The sequence below is a fragment of the Capsella rubella genome, unplaced genomic scaffold (assembly GCF_000375325.1).
Source record: "Capsella rubella cultivar Monte Gargano unplaced genomic scaffold, Caprub1_0 scaffold_2, whole genome shotgun sequence".
Lineage (NCBI taxonomy): Eukaryota > Viridiplantae > Streptophyta > Magnoliopsida > Brassicales > Brassicaceae > Capsella > Capsella rubella.
This window is the reverse complement of record NW_006238922.1, coordinates 5573891-5589204: the sequence shown is the minus strand read 5'-3', so window position 1 is coordinate 5589204 and position 15314 is coordinate 5573891. Positions and strand designations below refer to the sequence as shown.

The 15314-nt window shown below is 38.8% G+C and overlaps 1 protein-coding gene and 1 non-coding gene across 2 annotated transcripts; one reads left to right on the top strand and one right to left on the bottom strand.

Moving 5' to 3' along the window:
* Positions 1–899: 899 nt before the first annotated feature.
* Positions 900–2215, bottom strand: LOC111832123. The gene is made up of 2 exons (XM_023788461.1): positions 1624–2215; positions 900–1549 (listed from the first exon to the last, which is right to left on the bottom strand). Exons 1-2 carry the CDS (start codon positions 2213–2215, stop codon positions 900–902), a joined length of 1242 nt encoding a protein of 413 aa, XP_023644229.1.
* A 3462-nt stretch (positions 2216–5677) lies between these two features.
* On the top strand, positions 5678–5784 carry LOC111832234. The gene has a single exon (XR_002835273.1). It is a non-coding gene; the product is annotated as a small nucleolar RNA R71 (small nucleolar RNA).
* The last annotated feature ends 9530 nt before the right edge of the window (positions 5785–15314 follow it).

Genomic DNA, 15314 nt, shown 5'->3' with positions numbered 1-15314 from the left:
CATAATTTAAAACAAGTAAAGATGAATTCTTACCGAGGGAATATCGATCAATGGCATATGGACTCTTCTCAAACCAAGACATTCTTCGAATGATTTCACTTCTTCTCCCTTTTCTCACTTCTAAGGTAATCGACATCTCCCTATTTTTCTAGGGTATCATTTTATTTTTTCAACGATTCCTTTTTCTTCTTTCTCTTTTTTTTTTTCTTTCTTTTCTGTTTTTTTTATAGCTCTCTTTTTTCTTATTCGGGTATCCATGAGATCCGAAGTATGCACGGGTATATGCGACATCCCTCATATCACTTCTACCTATAGCTTTTTCCACAGTTCCTTTTAAAGGCTGAAGGGAAGAGAGAAGGAAGGAATCATACTTTGAAGAAGTGCAGTGTCTTGTGCGGCTCGAAGCAGAAGTCTAGTCCAATGTATTCCAACTACCAAGGTAAGAGACTAAGTCCAATTAAGTCCTGATAAAAGTAGAGACAACGTTAGATCAACTGGATATCCAATGAGTAAAGGTTTCAGGATTGTTGATACAGCTCATAGTCGTTCCAAACTTCGGTTCTGAGATCAAGCATAAAAATGTAATCATAAGAGTGTTAATCCAAATCAGAGAAACCATTAGAATAAGTTCATTGTTCCCTACAAAATTTTTGACTCAATAAAACACAAAAAATAAAAATAATATTTGGACTGACTCGATAAAACTCCAAAAGAATAAACAATGTTAGTAAGTACCTCCCCCAGACTTAAACAACACTGTCCATAGTATTGCCAAGCCTAAGATTGGCAAATAAAAGAAAACAAAACTAAGAAAAATGCAAAAGAAATAGATAAACTCACAAGTGGGTTGCCTCCCACTAAGCGCTTGTTTTCAGTAATTAGCTTGACTTTGTCGGGGTTCATGCATCAGGTGGGTCGGGAAGCGGCACTAAATGTCTCCGAGAATAGTGTCTCATCATCCAAGGTGGTTTATAAGCATTAGGTGTAGGAGATCGACCAACCACTCGAGGAGCAGCAGCAGGGCAAGATTGAGGTGTGGGTGGGACACTTCTTTTACCTGCAACATCATCAAAAGAACCAACAAGCGCTCTACGATAATCTTGTGGCTTGGTTAACTGCAAAACAGTCTTTGTACCTTTAAAAGTCTTATCGATGATATGAGAAGGTTTAGGTAAAGAACATGCGTCCCTTTGCTTTTCTCGAGGTCTCTGGAGTATGGGTGGTGAAGCTTTCCGATTCAGAACAGGGCTCAAGTTTGCAGCAGTAAGATCAACACGAAAAACATCCGTTCTTGGCAAGTTTGTACTGTCGTGACGAGGGGTGTCGACCGACACCATAGTGTTGTCGCTCGACACTGAGCCTGCTGCTCGTGTTTCTCCACTTTTTCTGCAGTTCGACTCAGCGATCCTCATCTCTAGCACAAAAACGTCATCCTCCAATAGCTTATAATTAGCTAGACCCCCGTTATGGTCCCTAGTCCTAAACAGATGATTACTAGCAATAATGTCTCTTGAATACTCTACGACTGCCTTGTCATCGATGGCTTCCTCTACAGAAAAAGTTTGGCCATCAATAGTAGTGCTCTTCTCAACTTATCCATTATAAATTTCATAACCAAATCACCCACATACAGTCCAATCGTTCCTTTCTGAACATCTATAAGAGCACCAGCGGTAGCCAAGAAAGATCTCCCAAGGATAAGAGGATCCTGAGGTTCTTCGCTATACTTCAAAACCACAAAGTCCGTAGGAATTATGCATTCACCAATCCTTATTAGAACATCCTCTAAAAGACCTTCGGGAATTCTTTTGGACCTATCAGCTAAGATAAGAGAGATCCTAGTCGGCTTGAAATCTGTCATCCCAAGTCTCACAGCAACAGAGTATGGTATCAAGTTGATACCTGAGCCAAGATCACAAAGAGAGTGAGGAAATCTTTCTGTGAAGATAGAGCAGTCTAGTACGAAACTTCCTGGATCAGGTAACTTCTCTGGAATCCTGTTCTGAATCATGGCACTAACTTTTTCAGAAACAAACACTTTCTTCTTCTTTTCTTTCTTACTCAGTGGGGTCTGTTTCAAGAAGATAGCACCCATGTGTCTAGCCAGCAAAGCTCCTTCCTCAGGGCTCACGTCATTTTGGACCATCCTCTTAACACATCGCTTAAGCATAGGTGAATCGTGATCTGTATGATATAGAGGTATCTCATTAACCATCTTTTCCATCATTACCTTGCATTGAGCTTCTTCTATCTCCTGTTTAGACTTCCGAGGCCTTGGAAAAAGAACCTTAGGCTTGTAGATCTTTTCTGTAGATGGCCGCAGAGTTTCGGGAAAATCTTGTTGTGTCTGTGAGGGGTGTCGATCGACACTGGGAAGGTGTCGATCGACACTGTGATCTGGTGTCGATCGCGGTCGATATTGGTCCGTCAGGAGCCGAATCCACGAGAACTGGTGTTAGTGTCGATCAACATCGTGAGATGGTGTCGAGCGACACTTGCTGTGCAAGTGCAGTTTCATCATCTTCACTTGTTTCCTCCTCCCACACATTATCTCCATCTCTAATCAAAATGGCATTACACCCTTCTCGTTTCTTCACAGATCCAGTACTCCGTGTAGCAAGAGTTTCTAACTTATTGGTATAAGTGCTCTGAGCTTCGATTTTGCCATTCAAGTCAGTGTACATGGCATCCATCTTCCCGTTGAAATCCACTCTCATGTTTTGCTGACCCGCTAGTATATGTTCTAGCATTGACTTCATCTCAGTATCTGCAGATGGAGAGGGAGGTGACTGGTAAGAAGAATTTCCATAGGTTCTGACGAAACTACTAGTGCCTTTCTGACCATACCCATTGTTGTACCGGTTACCCTGTGTTACCAAACTTCTGACCTTGATACCCAGCACCATTGACGTAGTTCACATCTTCTTTTTCATCCTCATATGATTCAAAAGCCTCAACCTCAACATCAAACTTAACACTCTTCTTAGTAACAAGAAGTTTATGAACTGAATCGAGCTTTGCTAACGTCAGCGAGTTGAACACCATCCATGTTTTGAGCTAGCTTCTTCCTCTCAAAATCAGCGACTTTAGTTCTGCTGCTGGAAGCTAAGTTCTCAATCAGTTTGGTGGCTTGAGCTGGAGACCTTGTGTTGTAGTTACCGTTGCTAGCAGCATCCAAAGCCATCTGGTACCTGCAATCCAATCCTCTGTACAAAATTTCCAAAAGCTGAAATTTGTCATATCCGTTGTGTGGACAATCTCTCTGATAACCCTTAAAACGCACCCAAGCAGCCTTGAAAGCCTTTGAGATCCCTTGAGAAAAGGTAGAAATCTTTTTCCGCAACTTCTCTGACCTCACATCATCATAAAAGTTTTAAGAACTCAACCTTTACATCCTTCCAGCACGTAAGAGATCCAGGCTTCAACTCCTTCAGCCAAGATAGTGCTTCTCCAGCTAAAGAGTGCTGGAAACGCTTGCAGAGCAGAAAAGCCGAAGATACATCATCAGTCTTGATGCTAGATACCAGATCCTCAAACTTTTCAATATGGTCCATTGGATGCTCATAAGTATGGCCATGGAACGGGTGTTGTCCTACAAGAGTGTAGTATCCAGGCTTCAGCTCAAAGCTGTTCCTCTTAAATGCAGGAGGAAGTATAGCAGAGCGGTTAGAATAAAACAATGCAGGCCTATTGTATTCTCCAAGTGTACAGTTTTCATCCTCTGCTTCAGCATGCAACGCTAACTGATTGATGTCTGCTGCGGATTGGTGTCGATCGACACCCAGTTGGTGTCGCTCGACACCGACGACGAGTGGCTCAGGAATCACAGTCCCATCAGCATTCAACTTCTGCCCTTGTGCATTCCTCAGATGCCCATCTCCATCTCTAAGAGTACCCTCAGCATCTTGAATCAAAATCACTAGCGCAACCATTGCTGCCTGTTTCTGAGGTTTTCGATTCTGTCTTTCTAAACCCACTAGGTCTTGATTGTTGAGATCAAGTAGCTCAGTGTTCTTGCTTCAGGTATTAGGCATGAACCTGAAACACCAAAAAGAAAAGAGAAAAGAAAAGCGTAAGTAACAAAATAAAATAAAAACTTAGACTAAACTTTTAACCTTAATCTAATGGTAATCAAAATTGAGTCCCCAGCAGCGGCGCCAAAATTTGATCGGCTCAAATTTGCCCTGAGCTACTCTCTCAATTAAGAGATCACTATAATAATTAGAGATCGAATCCACAGAGACTCAAAGATTACACAATAAATAATCGGTATTAAACTAAGCTAAGCAAGCAGGTTATTAAATTAAATAAAACAGCAAATTAAATTAAAGATTGGTTTTTAAACAATAATGAGGAAACGCTAGCCCTAGGGATATTCTCAGGAAATTCAGAATTGCAAATAAATAATTGTCAGGATTTATAAAGCACCGTTCTTGAACTCAAATCACAAAAATATAATCAATCAACTTTCGTTGGAAAGACTATCTATGTCTAGAACCCTAAATTCCAAATCTCTTTGCAAATTTATAAGTTTAAGACATGCATTTAATTCAGGTTTGATAAGTTCAAAATCCCTAAACCAAATCTCTTTGCGAATAGGTATTTTGCTCATCTAGATTATTTTCAGGAAATCAATAACACTTTCGTGTCTACCAATTAACCTAAGATCAGATTCTAGGTCGCTTTCACTACTCTATAACAAATTAACCACAATCTAGATGAAGAACTCTATAGATTCAATCTTAACAATCTAACAACCTAACAATTCATGAATTCCTTTGAAAACCCTAAACCTAACAAGAGAACTACTTAGACATGGTGATTGAAACAAATATCATGAATAAAATAGATTTCATTAAAGAAATCAATAGCAGAAGTAAAGGAGTTCTGAATCTTCTCCGAAGGAGGTTTTGATTCTTCTCTCCTGACTCTCTACAAATCTCTCTCTCCAAAATAAAGCTTAAGTCTTAACAAAACCCTAAAAACTCAATATATATGTCTTAACCACGAAATGGGCTTAATTGCAAATAAGGGAAACTTCTTGGCCGAATCTGCAAATCTTCTAAACTTCAACTAAGCGAAAAATTCAATTGCCGTCAGATATTGGTGTCGATCGACACCAGAAGTTGTAACGCTCGACACTCACTCCAAATATGCTCTCCCGGTACGTTCCTTCGGCACACCTTCTCCAAATGCTCTCAAATACTCCAAAAAGCTCCAATCCATGCCAAATAGCTCCTAATCCTGAAATGACTGCAAAAGTCTCGAAAACACTATAAAAGCTCTATAAATAAGACTTATATCATGGCCAAAAACGTGTAAAAACCATGATATATCAGTTTTGTAGTTGTTCTAACCCTTTTGGTAACCTACTTGATTCTAAATATAGCTCACCTCTTCAGTATTATTACAATCCCCTTCTTGAGGTTGAAAGGGCTCCTCCTCTTGAACAAAGTGTACACTCTTTTGCTGGTTCATCCAAAACTTATCTAACTTCTCATTAAGCACCTTCATATCCTTCCTATATTTGTCCTCTTGGTCGGTGCTGCCTCGGACGAGTTCCCAACCAGCATCGACATCCTTATTGAGAAAGTTCCCATTACTAGCGGTATCAAGAAGCATCCTAAACTTAGGCAAGATTCCTTGGTAGAGTGTACTTAGGAGTGATTCGTTACTGAAGCCTTGATGGATACATTGCGATTGATATCCCTTGAAACGCTCTCAAGCCTCACAAAAGGTCTCGTTGTTCTTCTGAGCAAAGCTGGATATGTCATTCTCGAGACAAGCTGTTCGTCCGTTAGAGAAAAACTTAGACAAGAACGCCTTCTTGCACTCTTCCCAGGTTGTAATAGATCCCGCGGGTAGTGACTTCGCCCACTGATGAGCCTTATCCCCAAGGGAGAATGTGAATAGTCTGAGTTTCAACCCATCTTCACTCACACCGTTGATCTTAGTCAGACCACACAGCCTATAAAATTCATCGAGGTGGTCCAAAGGGTCTTCCATGGACAGCCCGTAAAAATTGTTTCCTTGAATCATAGATATTAAACTGCTCTTGATTTCAAAGATATATATTGTTTTGAACATTGGGAGGCACAATCCCTTGAATAGTGGTGTTATTACGAGTAGCATCGCCAGCTTCAATTAGTGTTGGCGCTCTTGGTGGAGGTTCCATCTCTGCCTGTTGATGGTGTACTCTTGTTTGAACACATTGTTTACGGAGTTGTCTAGACAAGCGGTCAAGATTGTTGAGATAATTGAGCAAGTGTTGATTACCCTTTGATCTGGTTTGCATGCAAAGCTTCAGGAAGAACTTGATCAGTAACATGACCACAAACACGATCGTGCAGCTGGTGACTCTGTCGAGTGGCTAGCTGTAGCTCGGTTGGGTGATCTTACTGATGCTCGGTCGAGTGTGTACCTGACACCGAGAAAGACAAGCAGAAAACAATCAAATTAGTAATCGAAGTAAAATAACTTAATCTTAAAAGTGTTGTAATCCTAATTGGAATAAACAAACACCCTAATGGCAGCGGCACCAAATTGAAACAAGGTTTTTCTCTGTCCTTAGAAGTTCAATTACCCTAGTGCATTTCAGTGTAAAGGGCTTAATCGATCAAAATGTGTGTGATGCAAGCAATTGAGATAAACAGTACTACTCAAGTCAAGCCAATCAATTAATCAGTTGGATCATCAACTCTAATGAATAAAAGTAAATGACAGAATGTAACTAAAGCATCTAAGAACAATATTAAAGACAAGCTAAGAATGCAAGAACTACATAAGCAATATTACAACAGCCAAGAAAAGTAAGTTAACAATCAGATGAATAAAGGTCTCAAGGGTGGGGTTAATGGGTTAATGAATCCTCTTAATCTCATTCGGGTGCTTAACATGCTCAATAGATCTATTCCTAGACAATAAACCACTTAACCTAATATGTCCAATCTCTTGGCAAAGATTATCAAGTCTTAAGCACTTCCTAATCTCAATTCTCATTGATGAAACATGCAATAGACAGGCATAAAGATCAAGCTCATTAATGTTAATCTACTCCTTAAACAACTAATCTCTAAGGTAAGCAAGTAAATCTCTGGCATTAGTGGACCAGACACTCCATTAAACACTTTTTGGGTGCTGAAATGTCTAAGATCTAATCTCACATGGTTAATTTAAAAACTAGCTATTAAATCTCTAATCCATAAAGGATCTATTGAAATCTAAGCTAAAACACCCCTAGAGATTAATTAGTGGGTATGTGAAACAAGCGTTTTTGGTGTTCTGGAGTTCAATTCCCTAGTGCAATGTAGTACATGAGGTTATCGATCTAAATGGGTGTATTGCAAACAATCAAGATATAGCAGAACTAATAAAGTCAAGTCAAGGAGTTGAAAGTTTGGAATTAAGAACTCAAATGCATAAAAGTAAACTACAGAATTATAAACTAAAAGATCTAAAAACAATACTGAAGATAAGCTAAAGGATCTAAGAATACTAAGAAAGCAAGAAATATAGAAGCAATATTGAAAATAGAAATGAAAGCAGGTAAACAATCAGATAAACAAGGGTCTTAAGGATGGGCTAATGGGGTGATGAATCCTCTTAATCTCTTGGGGATGCTTAACATGCTCAAATAGATCTAATCCTAGACAATGAACCACTTAACTTAATCAATCCAATCTCTTGGCAAAGATTATCAGATCTATAGCACATCCTAATCTCAACTGTCATTGATGAAACATAATATAGATAGGCATAAAGAACAAGCTCATTAATGTCAATCTACTCCTTAACAGCCAATCACTTGGGTAAGTAAATAAATCTCTGGCATTAGTTGATCAGACATTCCATTTGAACACTTTTTGAGTGCTAGAATGTCTAAGATCTAATCCCACATGGTTAATGCTAAGATTAGCAATTAAATCTCCTAATGCAGAAGGTATCTACCTGAATCTATACTTAAGCATCCCTAGAAACTAAGATTCCTCATCACCTAACACATCCTCTAAACCCAGAAAAATACTCAGATATGGAATTCATCATGAAGAATATAAACCCAGAAATCTTTAAATCTTGCATAACTAGATAGATAATGATCTAAGGAGCAAAATAATATGAAGAAGCAACACTAAAAACTCAATAGATCAAAAGATATTAAGATTACATGTTTCTGAAAATGGTTGGTGGCTACAAAGAAAAACCCTAATATAGACTCGATTTTTGGCTTAAAGACCCAAGGTATCTATTTATACTAAGTGCTGGAATCCCTAAAACACTAAAAGACAAATTACAAAGTCGGTTTGAGGTGAGCTCGGTCGGGTGCATGTTTCGGATCCATCCAAGACTCGGTCGGGTCCAATGCCTTAGTTGAAAATCTGGTACTTCACTCCATCTGATCGGATCAGATAGTGGCTTGGTCGGGTCAGCTTCATTTGGTCGGGTGAGATCTTCTAGGCGTTCAGTCTTCAATCTGGATGTATATACCTTCACTAAAACAGTGATAACCCTTGAACCGCATCTTGTATTGGCTTAAAATCACCAGAAATGGAAAGCTAACTCAATGGCCAACAACTTTTGTGAAGACCTCGGAAGCTAAAACCCAACCCAAGTTCTTCATTCGAGTCGATCTTTGAAGGACTTATACTGCATCCGATCGGATGGTTGTTGACGCGGTCGAGTTGGTTGGTCGAGTGCCTTCTTTTTATCATTCTTTATGCTTCCAATTCTCTTGGTTAGTCCCAGAAATGAAAATAGCACCTCCCTTCTCTTTTAGAGATCAAAAACACCTAATAATGCTCGAAATTCACAAAATATGCAATGCTAATGCAAAAACAACCTAAGAGTGCAAAATATAAGAAAAGAGACTATAATGCATATGAAACAAGACTCATATTATGAAAAACTTGCAATAAAAGTATGCCTAAATTGGGTAAAATATGGAGTTATCAACTCCTCCAAACTTATTCTTTGCTTGACCTTAAGAAAATCCAAAGTAGGAAGAGAGGTTTGAAGGTGAGGATTCAAAACCAGTACTTGCTGCTAAAGTAGTTAAAATCAATGTCCTAGTCTATAGTTCTAAAATGCAAATTACAAGAGCCATACTCTGAAAACTTTGCCATACTTCTTTCAACATGAGATGCATCTATCATAGAACTTAGGCAAGCATTCCAATCAACCATTCCTTTTAAATTCATTAAGTAGTAACCGCGAATCTGGTTGTAAAGTGAATATAAACTCATTTGGCTAGGTATAGAAAGGGTTAAGAGACAAAGAGGGTGTCTCCTTTAGTGAGGGTTTAGTTGTTTAAGTTATGGGATCTCTCTATGAACAAGATTGAGCTTTTGGGAGAATGCTAAAGGTAAGGACCAAAAAATGCATACAAGAATAACATCTTGACTACCCAAAGTACCCAAGTGATATCGTAATTGTCTAACCCATATGATCCTATTCTACCCTTCAACTCTTTTCATCCCAGTTTCCCTTTTTGTTCTAAGTCTAAGGAGAGTTTCTTATGATAAACTAGTGGATAGGGGGTTTTCTTAATAAACACTATGGTTCTCTTTCTTCTTAACACTTAAGACATCAAAGCATTTTGCTATCTTCACACTTTTCTCTCTTTCTTTTAAAATCTAGAACCATCTCTATACTTTGCATTCCCCACACATCTTTCACTAGAACCTTGAACTTTTCTGAAACTTTTACTATCCTAAAGACACAACTCATTCCCTTTTTATTTTATTTCTTTTATTTTCACCATTCCAACAAATCCCGAAACCCAAGTAGAATCCATTCTAGTCCTATCTGATCCAAAAAATGCAAATCAGAACTACTCAAGATACTATTCATGTCGGCACAAACCTAACACGTTCTCTTAAAGCTTAATCCCAAAAAAATAGGCCTTCCACTTAGAATTAAAACAAAGGCTTAAAGGAAAGGTTAAGGTTCTTAGGGTGTGGTTAACTCTGGTCAAGGTTATGACCAGCTACTTGGATCAACAAGAGGGTGGTAAAAAGAGGGCAAGAAGATCCAAGTATGTATACAAGGTATCCATGAGTTTAAAACAAATCACAACCAGATAATTATCAATTCAAGTTAAGGTTATTATAAATAAGGAATGACATCATATCAAAGCAAGCTTCAGTTTAGACTAGAATTCAAATCATGCAATCAAAGAATGGTGCGGTTTCAATTCAAGCTCATGCAATTGCATTAAACACCTATGGACGAGGGCATTGATTTTAAGTCTAATGAAACAGCAAGTTCTTTGGTTATAATCATCCTAATCCCCTATGCGAATGCAATGATCATAAATGCAACATCCCTAAACAAGGCTAATATGCAAATGCAACTATATGAACACTATATTGTTTAAAGATTTTTCTAAAAAATTTCAAATCTATAGGGGTTTTTGATGCACATAGATGAATGCAAGACTAGATGCTAAAAATTCGAAATAAGAAAACATAAAACATGTCAAATGCATATCCCAAACCTTCCCCCAAACTTATATTACACATTCCCTTGTGTACTAAAAATCTGAAGAAATATTTAGGAATCAAAAAGCAACAAAAAACAAAATGAAAACTGGTATGTACAAAGATAAGTGATAGATTTACCTGGATTTGGCTAACGGTGCTGGCGTGGTCGGGTCAATGTCACTGACCCGGTCAGGTCAGGTTAACGAACCGGATCGCGCTGCATGTATATGCTCCCTGTGCTCCATTTCTTAAACCCAAACAAGTTTGAAATTGCATTTCTCCCCTTAAACGACAAGAGGTGTCAGAAAGTGAAACCGTGTGAAAAAGGTGAGAGCGTAACCACGGCCGAGTCTTGAGTCGTGTTTATAAATTGATTCAATTATGTTTTCTTGCTTGTCATGGTTTATATATGTTATCGCGATAATGTCTTGATAGTTAATCGATGGTGGTTCTGATAATTGTTTCGATGGTATGTTATGTTTATGACTCGCTTGTTTAACTTCTTGAATAGATAAAAATGACTGTGATTTCTTGACTGTGCCAAGTGTGACGGGACGACCGCTCCACTAAGCAAATTCGTTTGCTTACGCCTCCTTTTGGATGCAGGAAATAGAAGTAATCTAAGTGGCTGAACCAGCTCGTGAGACGAAAGCAAGGAAAGGGAAGGATGGTGGATTGGGCAGTTTAATAAATAGGTCTAGTATGTGAAAACGATGTAATAGCTTATTAGCGAACTTGCCGTTTGTACTAGAACCTCATTTGGAAGTTCAGGTTATCTGTTTTGCATTATTGACTTGTCTATCGATCTCATGCGTATTTATGTTAAGTTTATCGAAAGAACTTTGAACTTGAATAAAATTTTGAAAATTCGGGTTAGGTCTTTCAAGGTGTGCCATGTGGCGGTGTCCCACTGGACGGGTTGTTACATAAAAGTCGAACCCCCTAGTAACTTCTTCTCTTGAAATGGGAATGTCCTGACCGAATCAGGTGATCGGGTCCGAGCTCGAGCTCGAGCATCTTTCTTCTCTTTTCTGGCATGATCGAGTCCAGCTCCAGCAGCTTGGACAGTCATGAAATTTCTTGCAATGTCTTCAGCGGTTTGGTTGTGATGGATCTTTGTGTTCTGGAAAGGCTTCTCCTCCTTGGTTGAAATCCTCTTGAAGACATCTTAATTTTCAGGGAATCAAGAAATCAAAGCTCAACTTTGGTAGGTTAGCAACCCAGAAAATATGAAGAGCAATGAACTAGAGTGAAGGAAGAGAAAAATCTAGAGAGAGAAGTGATATTTTTGCAAAATGAGAGTGTGAGGGAGGTTTGGTCGAGTTTGGAGTTTAAATAGAGAGTGAAAGGGGACAAAAGCTGAAGAGAAGAGCGTTTTTGGTCGGGTGTAGTTCAAATTTTGAATTTCAAATCAGGTTGACCATTGACACGACCGTTACTACCTTTGACCCGATCAAACGGCTAAGATTGAACACGATTGGGTGGCTCACATTGAACCCGATCGGCTGTCGTTGACTCGACCGTTGCTTCGTTGACTCGACCGAATGGGCTTCTGGTTTTGGCTCTAAGGCCCATTTGGGTTCTTTTCTCTTCCTTTTCTCCTTTTAAGCCCATTAACACATTCTCTTGCTCATAATCAAAACCGAAAACACCTAAAACAAAACGCAAATAATCCAAAACAACATAATCTTAAATAAATATATACACGGATACCATTTAGACTTCCTCCCAAACGAGCTTGTTTAAAGTCCTCCTTTTCAACTCCACAACTTCCTTACCCATCTTTTGAATAGTGGTTGCAAGTCGCATCAGATCTTTCTTGAGGGTCTTGATGACTGGGAGTTCCGTGTAGGTGGGAGGAGGACACATTTTCTTCTGTTCCAATCATCGTAGTTCGATATAGATCTGCCATGTTGATCTTCATCTTCGTTACACTTCCAAGATCGTGGGTCATGGTTCCTTTGGCCTCCTCAATCACCATACCCGCTGAAGCTAGGAAAGGGCTTCCAACGATTAACTGATATTGCGGCTCTCTTTCAATTTCCAAGATCAAGAAATCAATAGGGATTTTGACTCCCCCAACTTCTACTAGAAGATCTTCTAGCACTCCTACGGGCTGCCTCGAACTCCTATATGCCATTACAACCGTTAGGCTACAAGGCGTAAATTTTGTATAACCTATTCGTTGAAAATTGTCGATCTTATTGAACAAGGGGGGTGATCCCCATCACTTCTTCTGCTGCATCCTCTCGAGCAACACTTCCTTAAGAATTTTCCTATAGGTGGAGGTATTATCAAAAGCATCAACCAAGGCCTTCAGCTGGTAATTCCCAGTTATAGAGTCGAGGATCTTCTTGTATTCTTCTTCGATTCCATCCTTGAACTCCTCTGGGTAAAGCAATGGTCTTCGGGGTGAAGGTTCTGGACTAGCGCCTCTGATTGGACAAAAAGGTTCATCAGAAGTTAACTCACTTATCCGTTCAAACACACAGCTTAATCGATTAGGTCCGTAGTAGACTCGATCAGGTTTATAGCTAGCTCGATCGGTTCTGATACATGCTCGATCAGGTGGTTCTTCCGAGTTGTCTGAGATATCTGTTTAACCTGAATCCTCCCCTCAACGATAGTCATATATGGCTCCCCCAAAGTAATTGCATTAGCAGTAGCAATTCCTTAGGATTCATGATAGACTTTCCTAGTAGATGTCGTGAAGAAGTGGAGGTTTGTTTTCCTTCTTAGTGGGCAACCTTATTGCTCAAAGCATCGAACTTTTGGTTTAAATCATTACAAGAAGCTGTGATATAATTACGAAGCTCAGTAATCTTCTTTGCATGCTCAAGGTTGCTATTGGCCTGACCTTGGAGAATTTAGTGAAGTATTATTCCCTGGATGTCATGTTCTTGAGGTGCTTGAGTAGATTGATGTTGGAATCCGGGAGGAGGTGCCATAGGTTGTTGATAAGCACCTTGGGGCTGTTGTTGAGGCACGAAAGTCTGTTTTTGATTAAAAGGCAACAAATGGCCTGTTACGAAACTATTGTTGCTGAGGAGGATAGACTTGATCTTTAGGATTAGCAACATTGTTGCTCCTACAAGAAAGATTCAGGTTGGTTTTTGATCGTCTCAAATTTGCCCTGAGCTACTCTCTCAATTAAGAGATCACTATAGTAATTAGGGATCGAATCCACAGAGACTCAAAGATTACACAATAAATATTCGGTATTAAATTAAGCTAAGCAAGCAGGTTTTTAAATTAAATAAAACAGCAAATTAAATTAACGATTGGTTTTTAAACAATAATGAGGAAACGCTATGCCTAGGGATATTCTCAGAAAATTCAGAATTGCAAATAAATAATTGTCAGGATTTATAAAGCACCGTTCTTGAACTCAAATCACAAAAATATAATCAATCAACTTTCGTTGCAAAGACTATCTATGTCTAGAACCCTAAATTCCAAATCTCTTTGTAAATGCTCCCAAATACTACAAAAAGCTCCAATCCATGCCAAATAGCTCCTAATCCTCAAATGACTGCAAAAGACTCGAAAACACTATAAAAGCTTTATAAATAAGACTTATATCATGGCCAAAAACCCGTAAAAACCATGATATATCAACTTCCCCAGACTTAGTCTTTGCTTGCCCTTAAGCAAAACAGAAACTTAACCTGTGAAAGAAGTTTGAAAACGCGAGAACTCACTCAACTGCAGGAAACTCTTCTTTGCACTCTTCATCGCCTTGACTCTAGAAATTACTTTATGTACTTTGCCTATGAGAAGCATCAACATTCCTTACTCTAATCCCACAATCCTCAGGAATCTCCAGTCTCTCTATTGTCATCTCTTTACATAATTTAAAACAAGTAAAGATGAATTCTTACCGAGGGAATATCGATCAATGGCATATGGACTCTTCTCAAACCAAGACATTCTTCGAATGATTTCACTTCTTCTCCCTTTTCTCACTTCTAAGGTAATCGACATCTCCCTATTTTTCTAGGGTATCATTTTATTTTTTCAACGATTCCTTTTTCTTCTTTCTCTTTTTTTTTTCTTTCTTTTCTGTTTTTTTTATAGCTCTCTTTTTTCTTATTCGGGTATCCATGAGATCCGAAGTATGCACGGGTATATGCGACATCCCTCATATCACTTCTACCTATAGCTTTTTCCACAGTTCCTTTTAAAGGCTGATGGGAAGAGAGAAGGAAGGAATCATACTTTGAAGAAGTGCAGTGTCTTGTGCGGCTCGAAGAAGAAGTCTAGTCCAATGTATTCCAACTCCCAAGGTAAGAGACTAAGTCCAATTAAGTCCTGATAAAAGTAGAGACAACGTTAGATCAACTGGATATCCAATGAGTAAAGGTTTCAGGATTGTTGATACAGCTCATAGTCGTTCCAAACTTCGGTTCTGAGATCAAGCATAAAAATGTAATCATAAGAGTGTTAATCCAAATCAGAGAAACCATTAGAATAAGTTCATTGTTCCCTACAAAATTTTTGACTCAATAAAACACAAAAAATAAAAATAATATTTGGACTGACTCGATAAAACTCCAAAAGAATAAACAATGTTAGTAAGTACCTCCCCCAGACTTAAACAACACTGTCCATAGTATTGCCAAGCCTAAGATTGGCAAATAAAAGAAAACAAAACTAAGAAAAATGCAAAAGAAATAGATAAACTCACAAGTGGGTTGCCTCCCACTAAGCGCTTGTTTTCAGTAATTAGCTTGACTTTGTCGGGGTTCATGCATCAGGTGGGTCGGGAAGCGGCACTAAATGTCTCCGAGAATAGTGTCTCATCATCCAAGGTGGTTTATAAGCATTAGGTGTAGG

Excerpts from the sequence above, each read along its gene's own strand:
- LOC111832123 (XM_023788461.1), bottom strand. The coding sequence starts at position 2,215 with ATGGTTAATGAGATACCTCTATATCATACAGATCACGATTCACCTATG. Across the intron at positions 1,550-1,623 it reads AACGATTGGACTGTATGTGG|AGGAAGCCATCGATGACAAG; the intron begins GTGATTTGGTTA and ends CTTTTTCTGTAG.